We start from the raw sequence: 20,294 nt of genomic DNA on the forward strand, positions 1-20,294 counted from the left end.
AGCTTCCCACATTAAGTCTTTCACTTGGTGTGATGATTAATTTATGTGTCAGCTTGACTGGGCCACAGAGCATGCAGATAATTGCTCAAATATTATTTTGAGTGTGTCTGTGAAGATGTTTTGAATGAGATTAACAACTGAATTGGTCAACTGAGTAAAGCAGATGGTTTTCCCTAATGTGGATGGACCTCATCCAATCAGTTGAAGACCTGTATAGAACAAAAAGGCTCATCATCCTGTGAGTAAAAGGGAGCTCCTGACTGATGGTCTTTGAGCTAGAACATTGTTTGTTTGTTTGTTTGTTTGTGTTCTTGCCTATAGACTTGGATTGAAACACGGGCTCTTCCTGGGTCTCGATGTTGTCAACCTTTGGACTGGAACTACACCATCAGTTCTCCTGATTCTCAGGCCCAAGGTAAGTCCTTATGACTTGTACTGGAACTGCATCATTGGTTCTTTTAGGTCTCCAGTTTGCCAACTGCAGATCTTGAGACTTATCAACCTACATAATCACATGAGCAAATTCTTTATAATAAATCTCTCTATCACCCTACCATCACTCACCATACTGGTTCTGTATCTCTGGAGAACACTGACTAATATATCTTGTAGCTTCTGCCTACACAGGTCTGGACCTTCACCATTTTGATGGGTTCCACGAGATGCTGCTACCACCTGGCTCCCTAAAGAGCTGAGTAGCATCAAGTTAGATTGCTTATAGGTGTACACTATTCATGTTGTGAACAACATTGTTATTTAATCCCACATCTTCGTCAGCTGCTATTTGCGAGATACAAGCTTCATATTATCATACCTTATGATGTCCTATATTATTCACATTTTGACCATCTCTAGCATTGCTTTCTGCTATGTGCATACAGATCTCTCTCCTATACTCATGTATCCTCTTTTGAGGTCACCATGAATTCACAATAAACTAAGCACAGTTGTGAATGGATGCAGTAAGGGTCCTGAAACATCCCTCTTCTACTCTTCCATTCCAACTGCAATTAAAATCCATCTGTGTGGTGATGACAATCTTTTTAAGCAAGGTTTACAGTAGTTAGTGTTGTTTGGTGAGTTCACAAGTGCTAAAGGTAGAAATACTGGATGCCAAATAGTCCTCCATTTCATTTAAAAGACCAACTATAAGTCTCTGGATGATGTTTTATGAGGGGTTCAGTACTGAATTCAAAACAAAAAAAAAAGTTTAAATCCATCTCTTTAATGACAAGTAGACAGGCATTCAGGTAATTTACAGTAGCAGTGATCAGACCTAGGAGCAAGAATTTTAGGGGAGGCAATTATCAGTGCTCTGATACGTATCCGCTTCCCTTAGCAAATGATTAGAACAGGTCAAGAGTATAGCCCTGATATGAAAAAGGTATGAAGAAGTAACCCTTACCTTTGTGGAGATCAAATTTTCAATTAGTGTGGAAAAGGGTAAACAGAAGGATTTCCCATAGTTGTTTTCATTAACATCCATGTGCATACCTCAATTTCCAAAACAATACTTATAAAATACCCTGATAGCTTTTAAGTGTCAATGAGTTTGAATTACACACAAGCATTGGGATATCTCAGACTTATGTCCATTAGGAATACCTCTGAGGCACATTGAAGATTGTCTAGTTCAACTAAGTTGTTTTACAGAAGAGCAAGCAAGTTCTGAGAAATCATTTCTTGTGAAAGATCATAGGACATCCAAGCTGTTCACTCGTTTAGTGCCACCCCAACACAACAGATTGTTTTAAATTTTTGTTTTGTTTTCAATAACTATGCTGTTTGAGGGAAAAGGTTATTTTTGGTTATTCATAATTGGATAAGGTATTTTAACCCCCATGTCACTGCTCTTCCAACTCAATTTACAAGTTTTCATTTTTACACAATGCAGGTTTTTATTTAATTTCTTCAGGACTTCATAATGCCATATAATGATTATTTAAATAATTCATTTTAAACAAACCTTCACCACAGACAACTGACCTGTAGTTTTGTTTAATGCATGAATCTTTTTCTTTGAGTATGAAAAATGTCTTCTATTAAGCAAGGTGGGCATAGTGTACGACCTACTGCTTCATATTTTTTGTGTGTACTGAGATGTAAAAGAAGAGATGCTTTCATAAGACTCTAGAAATGGAATATTTATGAGAGAAAAACAAAAAAGCTGAAATTATATCAGCATTATCTAATTATAATATATTCCCACCTTGATATACTTTTACACAAATAGCAGGAAATAAAATTGTAAAACTTTGAAAGGTGAAAGGACATGATTGAAGAATAAAGGGTCAAATGTTCTACCTTTGATTCCAAATAAACTTAGTGGAGATTTTTAAAATAGGCCTCAGATGATGCTGGTATGCAGAGATAATACCTAGCTACATATTTTATTTTTTATTTTTCAATTTTTATTTTTTTTAATTTTAGAGAGAGAGCACAAGCAGGGAGGGACAAGGGGGAGGGAGGATCTCAAGCAGGCTCCAAGCACAGTTCAGAGCCTGACTAGGAACTCGATTCCACAACCCTGGGATCATGATCTGAGCCAAAATCAAGAGACGGACACTCCACCTACTGAGCCACCCAGGTACTCCTAGCTACATATTTTCAAAGCAATTTTACATTGTGTACATTTTTAGAGACTGAATTGTGTGTCTATTGATATCTAGAGCAAGAAGAAAACTCAACTTATGGACAAAATATATATTCACTGATGATACTGTGAATATTAAATTTGGGCTAGAGAACTGCATTTTATTATGTCTTATTACAATTCAAGAATAGAAGTCAACATTGAGATGTTATATTACATTGAGTTCTTAAATTCAACATATGCTTCTTAACAAGTCTTTGTTTTCCTTGATTGAAGATCATAAAAATTAAAGATCAAATTTGAAAATTTGGAGATGTAGTCTAATTTCTTTCTAGTAGGGCTAGTATTTACCACCTAATCTTGTGAAAAGGTTGGCAACAGAAAAAAAAAGAAACACGTATTTGAAAATTCTCATGTTATAATGAAAAACATAAATAGAATACATACCGGGTTTAGAAGGATTGTAAGGAAAAGTTCACCTCCTCTGATACTTTTATCCAATTCTTGGGGTCCTCCTGGATATTCTTTGTAGAAAATAGTGTGGGTAAACAACCCACAGGTCTGTCGAGGCAGGACCTGAGGAAAGGTGGGGAGGAGAAGAAGCACACTGACATGACTTAATTAAGAGCTCCACCACTGTCTCATTACTTCAGAATCTGCAAATTATCATTTTCTATTGGAGTTCCTTGGTTGCTAAAGCCAAAATATTACTGTAATCAAGAGCTGGTGTTGGTGTAATTAAATGTTAAGGGAGTTGCCTGATCAATGCTATAGGACAGATAGGCTAAAGCATTTTCAGAAAGTTCCAGAAATCTCATCCACCAGCTGAATTATGTTAAAGGACTGACAAAAAATAAAAGCGTTTTTAGGATTAATTTAATTTAAATATAGAGATTCTCCAAGTTACATTTTTCATGGTATTAGGCCATTACTCTCCTTGCTTCTGAAATATAATCTTACATGGTACTCAGGTTCTGAGATTGAAAACAATCCATTTTCATCACTTCTTCCACTTTTATATGTTTTGTTTTTACTACACTCTGATTTTAAATTTTAATCACAGTAGTAGTCAAATCATTTAATGACTACTTCTGGCACATTCTGTGGTTAATTCTGTTATAAATTTGAATGTTCAACACAGAAAGCAAAAACTAATTTTATTACAAAAGTTTATTTTGAATAATAAATTGCTCATAATCTAATGGAAAATGCATCCAATTGAACAGAGTTACTAGGATTTTATCTATTCTTTGCTTATAATAGTTTGTATTAAATTCAAACTAAATGAATACATGTAATATCAGTTAAAATGAATGCTTTTATTTTATAATATGTCAACATGTAACTCAATAAAGGGAAAACGGTACTTGCACTGTGATTCAGAATTATATAAGAGCAATCCTTTTTATACTTCCTGGATTTTTATGAATGCTGATACCAATATTAGCATTATTAGTATCTCCATTTTTAAATCTGATGGTTTTTAAATCTAGGATCTAGGTCTTCCAGTACTAGTTGTGGTTAGTCATGTGTTCTTGTGCTTGATTTTTTTTTTTTTTTGGTTTTAGATAGTGATTAGATTGATAGATGGATAGATAGATGGATAGAAAGATGGATAGATAGATAGATAGTTCTAACAGCAATCTGAATAATGGATTCAGAAAAATGTAATTATTTAAACTAGGGAGAACAGTTTGTAAACCCTTGCTATGATCCAGACAACTGATAATGAAAACATAACCTGAAGTCCCAGAAATGGGGATAGGCAATTTAAGTGGACTATCTTATTTCAAAGTGAAGAATATCATATTTTTCCATTCCAATAAATACTTATAAATTCCCACCTAAAATTCATTTGATTCTATTCTCATTTACAGTAACTGATAACACCATTCTTGTATCAGATTATTATTTTTTGAATCAACATATCTGAAAAAATATATATACATACCTCCATTTTAATAGTATGCAAGGAAAAGAAAGAAGAATTATAAAACATTATGCTAAGACACTCTTAAGTGTCAGAAAGCCAAAGCAAACTAGGTGGATAACTTTCAGATATTATTTGTTTGGTTCTGTCTGTTGATAGTGTAGTAATTTGAGATGTTGTTGCTTGTTTATGAACCAAAGTTGCCTGGAAAACTTTCAATATGACCATCCAAAAAACCAGACAAGGAGAAACTCCCAGAAGTATAGGGTCCCCAGACAAAACTTCAGTTGAGAAACTGCATGGATGATTTATTTGAAACTCATTTTCAGTATTTTGAGCTTTTCTAGGACTTGTTAAAACCACCCACCGCAAAACAATAACGTGCAAATGTGTTAACAGATGACCTGTCACCACCATGGTATGTTAAGAACCTATGGGGCGCCTGGGTGGCTTAGTCGGTTAAGCGTCCGACTTTCGTTTAGGTCATGATCTCGCGGTTCGTGGGTTCGAGCCCCGCGTTGGGCTCTGTGCTGACTGCCAGCTCAGAGCCTGGAGCCTGTTTCAGTCTGTGACTCCCTCTCTCTCTAGCCCTCCCCTGCTCACGCTGTCTCCTCTCTCCTCTATAAATAAATAAAACATTAAAAAAAAATAACTTATGATACCATGTCAGAGTAGTCTGAAGCAATATCTTGTATTTATTCAACATAGAGATACTAAGAGCCTTTAATACACACAACAGTATATGCTCACCATGATGTTATTGTGAATGAAGCCCTTTCGGTACCGTGCAGGTTTCAAATGTGGATATTCTTCAGTGCTGGTGACCTGGATACCCCAGACCTTCTTCCAAGCTTCATATAACTGAATATGAACCGGGTAGACCCCTGAGTGATGTGGTGCCACCGCGTAGCCCATGTTGATAGGGATTCCATGTTCCTAAAAGAAAACAAGAACAACATTACATGGAATGTGGTCAATTGAATTCCATTAAAATTGTTTCCATAAACATTATTTAGCATACATTGAATTCTATGCTAAATACAAGAAATACAAAAACTAACATAGAGCTGTTGCCTTCCAGCAACTCACAATCTTATAGAACTCTGATGCTATCATAGACATAGTAAATACTTTGGCATGTGGTGTGTGGGTGAGATTCATTCTGAATTTTGAATACAGTAAGTTTGGAGGGAAGATAGGACGAGAACATGGTCTTTCCTTAAATAGCTATAGAAAAACAGTGTCACTTGAGCAAGTGCTCAAATATGGAGATGAAAGAGCACTGTGTGTGTGTGTGTGTGTGTGTGTGTGTGTGTGTGTGGTGTAATGTTGAAGACAACCAGAAAGGTAAGTGTGAACTATAAAGTAATGAGCTTTTACTATTAACTGAGGGATTTGGAATAAATTCTATTTAAATAGTGTAGATAATGAAGCTCTTTGAGCATGGAAGGGCATGCTCTGCTCTATGTTTCTAGTAGAAGGATCTAGTGACAACACGTTAAGATGAAGTAAAATTGGGGAGGAAATGAATTGCGATGGTGCACTTTAAAAGGAACATGGGTTCCCAAACTAGATTGGTTTTTGGTGGTCCAATTAAAAGCCAGGAGACAAATGTCATATAAAACACAGTGATGATTTGAGGGGTAAAGGAAAAGTCAAATTAAGGTTCTGTCTTTGGTTTTAGTTCACAGCAGCTCAATTCACTTATGATGAAATATACACTTTACTATGAAATGCTTGCCTTGGGTAAACAATTGAGTCTAAAGTAAAACAAGTATAAATTTAAAACAACAAAATGAAAAAATTGTTGAAGAATGATATTTCATTGCAAGGTACATGATATAGATGTGCAGTTTTCTAATTTCTTCTTCTTTATATCTCTCCCTTTAAATGTTTATCTGCTCTATAAGACTCCTTATAGGATTGAATCTCATCAATGAGGTTATAAATTACTGTATAGCATTATAAGAAAGTTGATTGAATCAATAAACAGAACACAAAAGTGTTGACAATTGCCATTTAGATTTTCCATTATATGGCACGCAGCATAAGAAAGGAATTCAGCCTGGCATAATAAGCAATCTGTGGCTGGATCAAATATCAGTCAGTTACATGTTACTCCCAACTCAGAGGATGGGCGCTAAATAATTAGTATCATTTTCCATTATTTTCCCTTTCATGGAATGACTCTTATTATATAGCCAAATTTACCTTTCTATCACCAAGACTATGTGTTTTTTAACATCTATTACAAGAAATGACTCTGTAGAAAGACCGAATTATGAAATCAATGCTATAAAATGAGCTAGAGTCTTTTGCAAGGTGCTGGGGAAAATTCATTTCTTGGTGTGTACAGAAGAAAAATACTCCCCAGGAGCTTATACTTTCAACACAAGGAAAAGTTGGAAATATCCAATAAGAAAACTACTTGGAAGCTGCCATAGGGGCAGGCAGCTACTGTATTTGACACATCACTGGGAGACATGTACTGGAAAAAGCCTTAGTTCTCTTGGCTTAGTTCCATATTGTGCAGTGAATCATTGCAAAGTGTCCAAGTATCATCAGGTAGCCAATAATAGATACATTGGGTCTGAGATACACATGAACTTCCTCATCGGAGAAGGTCAAGTGTGTTCAAACCTTTCTATCTGGTAAGTAGAACTCATATGACTGGTATTTAGAGACGCACTCCTGATTTACAAGAAAGGAAAATCAATCTGTTATACTCTCGCAACTCTTTCGTGATTCATATGGAGGTTTTGTAATAGTCTCATTCCATGATTTGCAAAATAACAAAATCAACAATTATGAATCCCTGTAATCTGTACGAATCACTGTGTTAGTCTTCATTTACTATCCCTGTATAATATTTTATTCCAAATTTGGGGCCTAAAACACTAGACAAGTATGCAAATGTCCTAGAAACAGATGAAAAGTGAAATCATGAAGAAAATTGAAATATCAAACAACTATATCTCCTCAGGAAAAAAAAAAAGACATTTCAATTTTGACAGGTAGTAAAATGAATTGTAGAACTTTCATGAAAAACCAGAAGGTAAAAAGCAATTGATTTAGTGAGTAGGAAGGAAGGGGCAGTAAAAGGATTTTATTATATTTATTGATTTCTCAGGGCTCAATGTTATACTGCTCATAAGGTCATCTTATCACACTGACAACCAGAGCTCAATCAAAATAGTAAATCACACTAGATAATTATGAGTTTATACTTTTTCAATCTAAATGAAACACAAAATGAAAAGCAACTCCCTAGAAACTCTTTTTCTGTTATCAAGAAACTTGCTGAACTAGAAACCTTCATTCTTTACTGTCCAGCTCTTAAAACCCACTTCACAGAGATTTGGTCAAATAAAAAGTGAACTAAACATCATACCTATACAAGATCACAAAAATTACAAAACTTAAAAGATTTGCTAATATAAATAATGAAGCATTTGAAACTATAAGAATATATATAAAATGACAGAATAAACTAATTCAAATATGATTTTTTTATTTATTAAAACAATGTCTTTTATGGGATCTAAGCTTTCTATGATATTACAATATGATATCACAAATATTTACATTAAGCTTGATTAAATTTTCCCCTAGTTGATTGGGAAATCAGACAATGTGGTAATCTACAGACGATATAAAAACGGGGTCACCATTTTTCAAAAACTAGAATAGAAATGTATTTAGCATTAAACCTTAAATAGTAGCGGAAATGATCTCATTTAATTTTTCTTTGATTGTTCCTACTGATCATATCTGCTTGCAGTTGCTAAGTGCATAATGTTTATGAAGTGTTTTCACATTTGTGTCTAATGAGATCCTCATAAGTATCTTGTGAGGTGGCCCAGATGTTATTATCAAATGTGGAAACTGAGGCTCAGAGAAGGCAAACGACTTGCTCATATTTCTAAATGTCAGAGCTAAAATTATAACCAAGCCTTTAGATTCATAGATTTTGCAGTTACTTTTCTACTAAGTTGTTACTACTCTGAGCTCCCCCTCCAACCCCAGTTAATGATCAGAAGTACTTTATAGACAGAGAATGAATGGACTCTAATACATATTTCTGAACTGTAACTCCTATCTACTCTGTTTTCACTTGGAGAGGTTTATAAAGCAAAATTCTACCTTTCCCAAACTTCTCCGTAGCTATTGTTGGTTATGTGAACATGTCTCAGCCAATTAGAAGTACTCAGGACATATTTTAGAAATCAGTAGGTGGGCAAATGCTGAAGCGTGGTAGCTCCTGACTCCTGTTGTTGACACTTAAGGTCTTGAAAATAGGAGGCTTTTCTGGGGCAGTATTTGGTGCCCATTTGCAGGGCAGCGGTGGAAACTGACGCCTCTGCCAGAGCTCCAGGGGCAGCTTCGGAAGTGGTCATTTCCCTAGGGAAACAGTTCTGTCTGGCTTTGTGAGTCCTCTGAGAGGTACAGCCTAGACTCTGCTTCATCAGCCTTTCTAAAGTTTTTGGAAGCACTTAAATTGCTAAATAAAACTCCCCTTGTTTAAAATAACTCCAAGTGGCTTCTGCTTCTAGCATGGAAACCTTACTGATACGGGTAATTCTTGCCTCTTTATAATAAGTATGAAAAGTTTAAGGAGTTCAGGTGAGATATCAGTGGTTTGAATTCTAGCAAAACAGAGGAAGAATTTGCTAACACAGTGCCCAATATTTCTTCAAGAAAATTGATATATGGCAAATATCTATTTGTCTAGTAGGATACTATCACGAAATACATATGACTGCTTAGTTTTATGTACTTGTCAGCCAATAGTAATGTATAGAGAAAATAAATATGAGACTAGTTTACTTAAATAATAAATACCACAAGTATCTACCACAAGACAACATGTGGCAAAACCATATAAAGTAGGGAACATAAAGAAGGGGAACAAATTCTATGGAAAGAACATTGCTCCAATGGGTTAATCTTGATCAGCACAAGCACCTCTGTGCCAGCATGCATTACAACATCCCTTCATAGGATACCTACATACTAATGAATGGGCAAAGAAATCTGTAGGTCTTGCATGCAAAGGTAGAAGGGACTATGGGTAAGCATGAGCAGTACTCTGGTGCTACATTTTAAGGTCAGTCAATGCAGATACTTTTTAGAAGACCTGATATACCATAGGGAGCCAGAGGAAAAAAAGGAGAAAAATGGGCTCCTGGAGGTCAGGAGATCCCTGGATCTTTCACAAATACTTGGAGAGAAACCTGAAGAATGGATGAAGGTCTTGATACAAGGATGATGAAAAGCCAGACAAACGATATTTTTCCCATTATTATCTCCTTACATTTGCATTTCAGGATATATTGTGAAACCAGTCTACAATGTATTTAGGATGATTTTAAGTTATTTTTTAAATGTTTATTTATTTTTGAGAGAGAGAGACAGAGACAGAGACAGAGACAGAGACAGAGACAGAGATAGAGTGCAAATGGGGGAGAGGCAGAGAAAGAGAGAGAGAGACAGAGTCTGAAGCAGGCTCCAGGCTCTGAGCTGTCAGCAAAGTGCCACGTGCAGGGCGCAAACTCACAGACCTTGAGATCATGACCAGAATGGATATCAGAGGCTTAACTGACTGAGCCATCCAGGTGCCCCTCTTTAGGATGGTTTTATATCCCCAGTGCTTAGCAGCATGCCTGGTACATTGTTGGTGTTTAACAAATATATTTTAAAGGAAATGGCAAATTTAAAATGTTATTAAATACATTTAATCACTTTATATTTAATAAATGAATTTAAAAGGAAAGCAAGTAAAATAATGATTGCATAAATGAATATACTTCACTTACTTGAGTAACAATATAATGCATTAAACAATATCCTGTTGAACTTAAAATACTGATTTGTACTCGGATGTACATGATTTCTAGGGAGAGACACTAGTGCTAAAGAAAATAGATCTCATTATCTATTTTTCCTTTTAATAAGGACTTGGAATCATATTGTCAACTTTGAGAATGACCCTACGATTATTGATTTTCCACTGTGTTTTGGGAACTGAAATTGTCTTCTGTTTTCATAAGTGATAAAAGCAATGACTGTGTGACCCTGGAAATTGGCTGGGTCAGTCTTGACAATTTTTGGACTGAAGCCTAGTAAATGGTGACAAATCTCTGGAGAGCTCTGTGTTACAAATGGATTTTTCTTTTGAAAAAGAAATAACACAGCAATGGTGTTGCTTCTACAGTGTGAACTTTCTGATCCTAAGTGGAGCTATTTTGGGCAATTGAGACTCATTGCTTTAATATTCTTGATCCTGCTGAAAGTCTACTTTGCTGCCTAAAGGGAAGTAACATAAAAACTAAGTAAGTCTTCATTCACACTATAAGAAATGTAGTTGTTTAGGCATTTGTATTGTTAATTTTTTGTGGTTAGACTTCTTGATTTATCAATAATCAAAGAGTTCAATACATTTTGATTCATTCATTTTCTTTATTCAATACATATTTATTATGTACATGATGTATTAGAAATCATTCTAGGTGCTGAAAATACATCAGCAAAACAGACAGAATTCCTTGCCATCAGGAAGTGTATATTTTAATGAGGTGAGAACAAGATTACATAAAATAAATAGGCAAATTGTATAATGTATCAGAAGATGCTAAGGACTATGGAGAAAAATAAAGCAGAGAAAAGGGAAGGTTTGGAAGAGTATGGGTTGCAATATTAAATAGATTTTTTAGGAGGGCTTCCTAGAGAAGGTAGTATTTTGAATCAAGATCTGTTGTGAGGGATTAAGCCATATAGATAACTTCAGGAAGATCATTCCAGGCGTTGACAGTACATACATTGCTCTGAGTTAAAAGCACTTCAGATATTCTAGAAAGAATAAGACTTCTCTCTCTCTTTTTTTTGGGGGGGGCAGAATCAGCAAAGGGGGAGATCCATCATAAGATGTGATATCAAGAGGCAGGGTTACTGCAAATAGTCTTACAAGTTATTTACTGAACCCCCAGGAGGGTACTATTCACATTAATTATGCTTTCGTGGAAATTATATAAGGTTGCATTGCTGAAAAGAAGGAATGAGTGTAGATCATTAAGGTGCTTATACACTACTATAAGGATGTTGGTATTACCCCTAGTGAGATAAGGAGCTACTGGAAAGTTTTCCATAGATAGAGGATATAATAAAGCCTACCTTTCCAAAATTATTCTGAATGCTGAGAGCTGACTAAAAGAAAGTAAGGCAGAAATGAGTTGCCTGTTAATAGGTTACTAAAACCTATTAATAACTTGGACCAGCATAGGGACAATGTGCTTGGTGAGAAATGATTTTGGTCGATATATTGTGAAGCCACAGAATTCAATGACTGATTGAATAGAAAACATGAGATAAATGCTCAACTAGAAGGATAGGATTTCCATCAAATGAGATTGGGAAGTTAAAAAAATTAAACAGGTTTTGGGGAAAGAGAGGACATATATTTGACATTAGACATCCAATTGGATATGTCAGTTAGGAAGTGAAACAAACAAGTTTAGCATTCAGAGGAGAGAGTTCAGCTGGAGATCTAAATTTGGAGAGTTATCAATATATAAATTTTATTTAGATTCATAAGACTCATTGAGATCATCAACAGAATTAATGCATAAATAGAGAAGTCTAAGAATAGATATTTATAGGAGGGTAACATTACAGAGAGAAGAGAAGAAATCCAGAAAATATACTGAGAAAAAGTATTTCAAGTAAGATGAGAGGAATGCCAGGAATCTACAACAAAATAGAAGCCAACTGAAGAAAGTGTTTGATAAAAGAATCAGAATTCAAAATGTCTAGAGCTTCTAATAGATGAAGTTAAATGAGAAAATAAGAATTGCCCATTGGTTTAAAATATTAAATATTGGTTGTGCGTTGGTGAACTGGACAAGAGTTCTGATGGAGAGGTGGAGAGAAAGAATATCCGAATGGATTTAAGAGAGAATGGGAAGAGCTTCAATGGGGACAGTGCATATTACAACTATTTCAAGAAGCTTAGCTAAAATGGAGAGCCTAGAAATGGTACTGTAGGTGAAGGATGCAGCAAACATAAGCACAGGATTATCTAAATATAGGAGTAAGAGCAGTATGTTCGTACAGAAAGGGAAATGATTTAGTAAAGAGGAAAGAATTTCTAGAATGGTGCTCTTGAACCATTGGAAAGGGGTGAGATTGAGTGCAAAACAGAGAATTTGGTCTTTCCATTTCTAGTTCTTTCTTTCATCATTTCAAGACAGAAGCCAAGATTGTGTGCTTCCCTCACAGAATATCAGCCCACAATTTATATTTATGTCATTATTAACACAGTTTATGTTAATAAGTGGTACCAATATATTCCAAAAGCTTTTAATAAATGATTATGGCCACTTGAGTAACTGTCTATAAAGGTTAGTATAATTATTATATTTTTCTGTAGGCACATTAAAATGATACCTATTATTATGTTTTCATTTCATTATCATCATGTTGAAGTGGTAGTTGTAGGGAGCATGTGGAAGTTCACTTCTAATTTATTGATTTTTTTTCCCAGTGAAAGATTATCAGCTAAGAATGGGGATGGGGAAGACGTGGGGTAGTTTGCAGAAAGAGAGGGTGAAACAGTAGCCTCGAAGAGTAGGATGATAAGTCATCTGAAGACTTGCGGTATAACTTCTGGGCAGCATTGAGGCTTTACTTGAGGTCTGTGGTCATGACTTTAAAGTGAGAACAGTTAAGTGTTGGTCCCCACCACATTCAGTTTCAGGGGCAGAGGCATAGACTAGGCAGAGATTTGGATCCAGACAAGGTTGAGGCTTTGTGGGGGAGAATGATGAACCCAGAAGTGCAAAGGATTTCAGAGGGTATTCAAGGGAACACTGCTGATGATTGACTCTTGAAATAAGCCGAATAAGGATGAAAGCAAGAACTTGCTTTCAAAGAATGAATGAATGCCCTTGATTTTCTGATTTTGAACACATTTCCAAACCTTTTAGATGCTTCCACAATTATATAGTTGATGGGCTGGAATCAGTAATTTAAACACATTACTTTGCAGAAGTAGATTTGCATAAACTATTACTTTCTCTGAGAAAAAGAATACATTTCTAATATTATTTTTGAGCTAAGCTGAGATTTCTCTTTGGAGTCATTTTCCCCCTTAATGTCAACTTAATGCATTTATGGAGAAATGGTTTAAACCCATTGTGTAGGTATGTGCCATCCCTCAGGTTGTCAATTCCCCTACTGTCCAAATACAGGGTCTTATTTCAGTTTCAAAATCCTTCTGTGACAACTAGTGCCTTCTCTAAGAGTTAAAATATGCATATTTTTGTTTCTAATGTTGGGGAACATTTACAACCATGTGAAATAGGATAAATTTCATCAGACAGAAAGTAAATTTATATTAATAAATGGTACCTATATATTAAAAAACACCTAAATTATGATTGCTTAAGTAAATGCCTATAATATATTAAACTATTATATTTTTCTGTAGATATGTAGCTGTTTCAAATAAAAATCTTACCAAAATATTATTATTTCTATTTTGCTATCATCAAGTTAAAAATGGCATTACATTTGGAAATCAAAGCATTGATACAGTTCTCATCTCAAAACAATCTGACTTCAAGCACTCTAATTCTTCTGTATTATCAATCAGTTTTAACTCTCCCCACTGTCAACATGTTTGGAAACAATTTCTCATATTCTCATATTGCTCAAGTTACTGCAGATATGACTGCAGGGAACTGAGGTGTCAACTCTAAAGAGGTAATCATGGAATGATGAAAATGTTCAGCCACTATAGATAAAGCATGAAAGAAACTATCAAGCTGAAAGAATTTTTCAAATTGAAAAAGGCAAAGGAGAAAAAAGAAGAGAAAAATATCTGGTATCAAGCACTGTTGATGGATTATCCCATTTGAATAAGGTAAACTCAGTACAACAGGAGTTAAGTAAAAAATTCTTGAAAATCTTGGCTTTTGATTATTTAAGACTCATTTAATCATTAAAAACAAGTTTGGTCATTGAAGCAATTAAATTAAAATGTCAGTGAATGGGGCGCCTGGGTGGCTTAGTCGGTTAAGCGTCCGACTTTCGCTTAGGTCATGATCTCGCGGTTCGTGGGTTCGGGCCCCGCGTCAGGCTCTGTGCTGACTGCCAGCTCAGAGCCTGGAGCCTGTTTCAGTCTGTGACTCCCTCTCTCTCTGACCCTCCCCTGCTCACACTGTCTCTCTCTCTCCTAGAAATAAATAAAACATTAAAAAAATTAAAAATAAAATAAAATAAAATAAAATAAAATGTCAGTGAAAGTTCATTATGTTCTTATTGACCATTCGAAGAATCTACTCACAAAACTGCTATCTAATAATTGATTAATAAATAAGCATAAAACCTACTACTAACACTTCTTTAAAAGGTTTGGACTACTATGTTCAGCATATTCTATATAAATATTCCTTTGGAGAGTCTACAAATTTTAAATCAATGGGACAACTTGAATGTAAGTAAACATAAAAACAACTGAAAAGGCAAAATGTAATATAAAGCACTGGGTAAGGAATGGGTTCAAACTTTGTACCAGAGAGACAAAAATGAAAACAAAAAACAGTGGCTTAAAAAAGAGAAGAGCTTATTTTTCTTGAATAATGGGAAATCTGGAGATAAGCAGGGTTCAAGAATGCCAGAAGTGAGATATCTGATTCCCTTCACAGTTTTATGATGCTGCCTGAATTTCCACCAATAGGACAAAATACAAGGCAAATAAAGAAGCAAAGGCAAAGGGCAGAAGGGCAAACATCATCTGGATCTAACTTAGTTTCTTGGAGCCTCATATCACAACTTATGCTTATATCTAAATGGCCAGAAAGGTGTTAAATGACTCCTGCCTGAAATAAAAGCTGAAAAGTCAGTCCTTTAGCTAGACATTTTGTTTCACAAGCAAACTTTGGGTTTATTTAGTGAAGAATAATGTAAAAAATGTGTACTAAGTGTGCATTTAGAAATGACAGCCAAGGACTAAAGACATCTGTACTCTGAGATGAGAATTCCCAGGCACCATTGCTAACTAGCTCACTTCCTAATCTTATGTACAAAAGACACACAAGAAAAATGATCTAGTAAATTATAGAAGAGCAATGAATAAGAATATATTAATTATGAACATTGAGAGATGATAGGAAAATCTGGAAAATTGGTATTTCAAATGGTAGATAGATTGCTATGCAAAGGTAATCAGTACAGTTGGATTTAGGTCCCTGAAGCCCTAAGGCCTAAGGTATAAAGTTCTTGTAAATTCTGGCCCCATAAGAGCTGCTCAGTTACATCTTCTCCTAATTCCCAACTCAAAGCGTCTTCTGATACCAAATAAATTTCTTCTTCCTTTCTTCAACATTTTATGCTCCTTTTGGAGATTCATAAAGGTAAGAATTATCAGAAATGTAATTTATCTTCTACAAATTTCATATTTCTAAAGACATGGGAAGTTACCAATAATCACTGATGAATAGATATGTATCAATTTCGGATTCATGGAATACTATTCATCATTATGATTCCAATTGGAGGAGTGCTTGGGTGGCTCAATTGGTTGAAAATCTGACTCTTGATTTTGGCTCAGGTCATGATCTTATGGTTTGGTTTGTGGGTTGGCATTCCACGTTGTGCTCTGAGCTGACAGTGCAGAGTCTACTTAGGATTCTCTGCCTCCCTCTCTCTCTGCCCCCCTACTAATGCTCTACCTTTCACTCAAAAATAAATAAGCACTTTGACAATTTAAAAAAAACCACCTGCTTTCAATTTTATGTACTTTTCTCTGGATCATTATATATTTGAGCCACAGTTTGATAAGCTTTTACTCTGAAGAGCTATGTAGTAAATATTTTAGTCCTTGCCAGCAACATAATGCTTCTGTCAGACATTTTTCTTTGTTTATTTGTTTAAGATTTTTACAATGCTTTAAAAATGTAAAACCAATCATTAGCACACAACCATACAAAGATCACTGTAGGGCAAATCCCACAGATAGTAGTTACCAGAGGCATTGATTGGTTATTGCTGAAGCAATATAAATTTCACTAAAAGAGTGGAACAAGTTATTTTGGGAATTGTCTTGTGTTCTTCTGCACACTGCTCCCTCTGGCTGGGTGCTCCTCTCCTGCCTTCTGCCTCAAGCATACCTACTCATTTGTCACAAGTGTTATCTCAGTGGTCCATCCTGTTATTTTACATTTTTCTTCCCTTTATAACTAACCAGAATCTCCTTTGTGGCTATACCAGGCTCTGTACATTTCTTTCAGAAACCTAAAACTCTATTTTATGACACTGAAGTACAATCCCTGAGAATAAGCAGCATCTCGTTCATTTTTGGATTCCTGGTATCAACTAAAGTGCTTCATGGATAATACACCTTAACTGTCTGTTGAGGAAAGGAAAGAAGGAAGGAAAAGAGGAAGACAAGAAGGAAGAAAGAATATTTTTTATTCTTTGCAAAAAAAAAGAGGGAAGAAAGGAAGGAATGACTGAGTAAAGAAAAGGGAGGAGTTACTTTTTCATACTGGAAGAAGTATCTGAAAATTTTTGGACATAATTGGAAAACAATAATTTCAGAGACAAGAGTTCACATTTCACATGCACATGAATCAACCATTTTACATTTTTTCATTTATTTCTTTTAAAAATGCAACTTTTATCATTTATGTTCTATCTTGGAAAGTTTGGTAAGATACTAGCCTCTTTTAATTATTAAAAATTAGTGGCCATATTCAGTATTGAATTATCAATAGATGGAGAACAGCAGGACAAATGAGAATATCTTTTATCTGTCCCCAGCTTGCTGGTAAAAATGATGGTAACCATGATGATGATGATGACAAACATTTTTTGTAATACATATATGCCTGACACTTTGCTAAGCATTATACATATACAAACACGTACATACATCATTTAATTCTCATATAAATCTCAAAGTAAGAATGACTATCATCTCCATTTTTTACATTTGAAAATAAAAGCACAATAATTCTAAAAAAAATGTTTCCCTTTCCCAAAATATCCCTTTAGTAATTGGCAAAGGTGGAATTTGAATCAAGATAGATCCAAAACCCAATGCATGGGCTTAACTAATACACTGAAAAATTAAGCCCACCCAGGGTAAACTCATATCACAAAAGATTTTTATGTATTTAACAACAGAGCTACCCAGGTGCACTTAATTTTTTATGTGTAAAAAAGCAAAGTTTTGTTTTCTTCATAGGAACCATAACTTTTTCTTTTGTATTTTGTGCATACTTTACTGTTCTGTATAATATAAGCAAAACTTAATATTTAGAAGAAATATTATTTGCCTTAAAGCAAGTAAGTTAAATATTAACATCTACTTTAAGCAGTTACCAGCTTATCTCCTAGGGGGAAATCCTGTTTCAATTGTTTCATGTATCAGCACTGGAAAAGAATTAGAGCTCCTCTAGTTAAACTTCAAAGATTATTTAGATGCATAAAAACTATAAAGCAGAAGGAATGACTTTCAGTGCTTTATATTTACCAAAAATAATGATAAAAGGTATACAGAACAGATAGATGGAAGCCTTGATAGATTTACATTTAAAGTATTCTGAATGATATAAATAGTTCCTTTCCTTCATATTGCTGCCCAATGTTAAAGTTAATTTTGTAGGTGGCATTTATTCCTTTGAGGTTAAACATGTTCAGAAATAAAATAGCTACTTGACAGAAAAGGATGCTGCAACTAAAATAGGAATTTGAGCGATGAGTAGGTCTGATGTTGCCCTCCGCTAGGACAATCAAACAGATAAATACGTTATTGTAGAGATTTTCTAAGGGAAATTCTCTCATCTACCTGCCAATACCAGACCAGACAGTCAAAGACTTACCATGATACAACACATGACAACAAAAGCCATTTTTTCCCTCTAAATCCATTGCTAAGCAGTATGAATATGAATAGCTAATGAAATACCAATTCTAATTTTCAGGCAAAAAGTTCATGCTATTCTTTATGTTGTAGATTTCATGAAAAAAAGAATTGATGAAAACCTTAGAAATGGCTTGAATAAACTAGTTAAGAAAATTATTAAACAATATCATTCTATTTGGAAAAAAGGTAAAAATCTTATCTTCTGGCAATGGGTAGGTAGGAGAAAAATAAAAATATTTTCACTTATTATGCAATATGGTGATCAATATCCTATATACACACTTCAATTTTCCAAATTAGTCCTTTAAGTTTTTATACAATAACATCTACTCTCAGTACAGAAAGAAAGGTCTGTGTTCTTCAACAAGTTTTCAGCTTTGCAGAAGTCACTTACATATCCCCTTACTTACCGGGACTACGGTTTTAAAAAAGCCACTAGAAAAACAGGGCACACAAGTTGGTTCATTTAACCTTGGGCAATACTATCTGGTTCTTCCAGAAATCATCTGCTCTTGCATGGTGTAGGATATGGTGCAACTGACAGAGCACTAGTTTAGGAACCAAAAGGCAGAGTATGGGTTCTCAGTGTTACCATTTACACATGAGCTCAGTTTCCACATTTGCAAAATTCAGAGCTTCATTGTCATTTTAGAAACAAGCTTAAGAAGCTTGCTGTATCTGATTTCCACACTCAAAGCGACTCAGATTTATAGATTTTTAGAGATATCAGGGGCCTCAATGGGTCATCTTGTTTGTCCACTTCATTTTACTGAAATGGGAATCTGAATCCTATACCCAGATAACATGACAATGGCTAGAAGAGAAAGCTATCAATCTTACAAACCACAAATTAGAAAACTTGAAATAGTAGGTGTAAATGTTTAAAAAAAATTGTTAAGAAAACAGTTTAGGAGCAAATAGTCCACATATTCTCAGCAGACTCTAAGAGCACAGCAACAGCAGGGACAGTAAAATCATTTGTATTAACAGTGAAAGCTTCGGTCCTTGTGAAAAATGAAACATGATGCTTAGTATGCATTTATTAATTTTAAAGCAGTAAGTTATGTATTTTAGAAAGTTACGGAAATAGTTAAAAGAAAAAGTCGCTCAGATGCCAAACTTTGCCATGACAAATGGATAATTCATACATTGTAATACAAATATTCCATATTGATATAGCATATATTAAAGGTTGAATCTATAAGTGTGCAATTTTAAGTATCCTGAATAAAACACACAAATATTAATAGGAAGGTATAAAGAGTTATGATGGACAAACTATTGTCATGGTAAAGAGACATGGAGATGAATAAGTTGTGTCTCTAAAGAATGTTTCTCAACAATATATGAAAATTTATGTATTGTTAATGTAAAGAGAAAGATAATTGATAGCTGTCATGATGAAGAGATATCTCTACTGACCATATATACATAGATACATATATACATATACATATATATACATACATACACATATATATATACACACATACATATATATACATACATATATATACATACACACACAGAGAAATACTTTTAAACTGTTATAAAATGCCATCTGTAAACAAATGCTGTGTATTCAGTAACAAAATCATTTAAGTGCTCATATAAATGAGTCTCAAGATTGCTGGATGAGATTCTATAATCTTCCCAATGTGGTTTTAGTATTTTCTTCCTTCCTAAGACCGTTTTACTCATCATGGGTTTCCAGTAAGTATAATTAAATATATTCAAGATCATACGAATATTCCATTTAATAAACATTTTGCAAAAGTTTACTGCTCTGTCTTCCAAGGAAATGCGTTAATATTTGATTTCATTATTTAATCCATTTTCAAACT

General features: G+C 34.6%; 1 protein-coding gene across 1 annotated transcript in view; it reads right to left on the reverse strand.

Moving 5' to 3' along the window:
• Positions 1-388: 388 nt before the first annotated feature.
• Positions 389-20,294, reverse strand: part of LOC120225076 (bifunctional heparan sulfate N-deacetylase/N-sulfotransferase 4) — a 156,635-nt gene continuing 136,729 nt past the window's right edge. The window contains exons 4-6 of the mRNA XM_039223306.1: positions 5,274-5,459; positions 3,041-3,169; positions 389-502 (exon numbers count right to left, since the gene is read on the reverse strand). Coding sequence (XP_039079237.1) covers positions 389-502; positions 3,041-3,169; positions 5,274-5,459 — 429 coding nt within the window. The remainder of the gene's footprint in view (positions 503-3,040; positions 3,170-5,273; positions 5,460-20,294) is intronic.

This window comes from Hyaena hyaena, unplaced genomic scaffold (assembly GCF_003009895.1).
Source record: "Hyaena hyaena isolate Hyena2069 unplaced genomic scaffold, ASM300989v1 scaffold_1314, whole genome shotgun sequence".
Classification (NCBI taxonomy): Eukaryota; Metazoa; Chordata; class Mammalia; order Carnivora; family Hyaenidae; genus Hyaena; species Hyaena hyaena.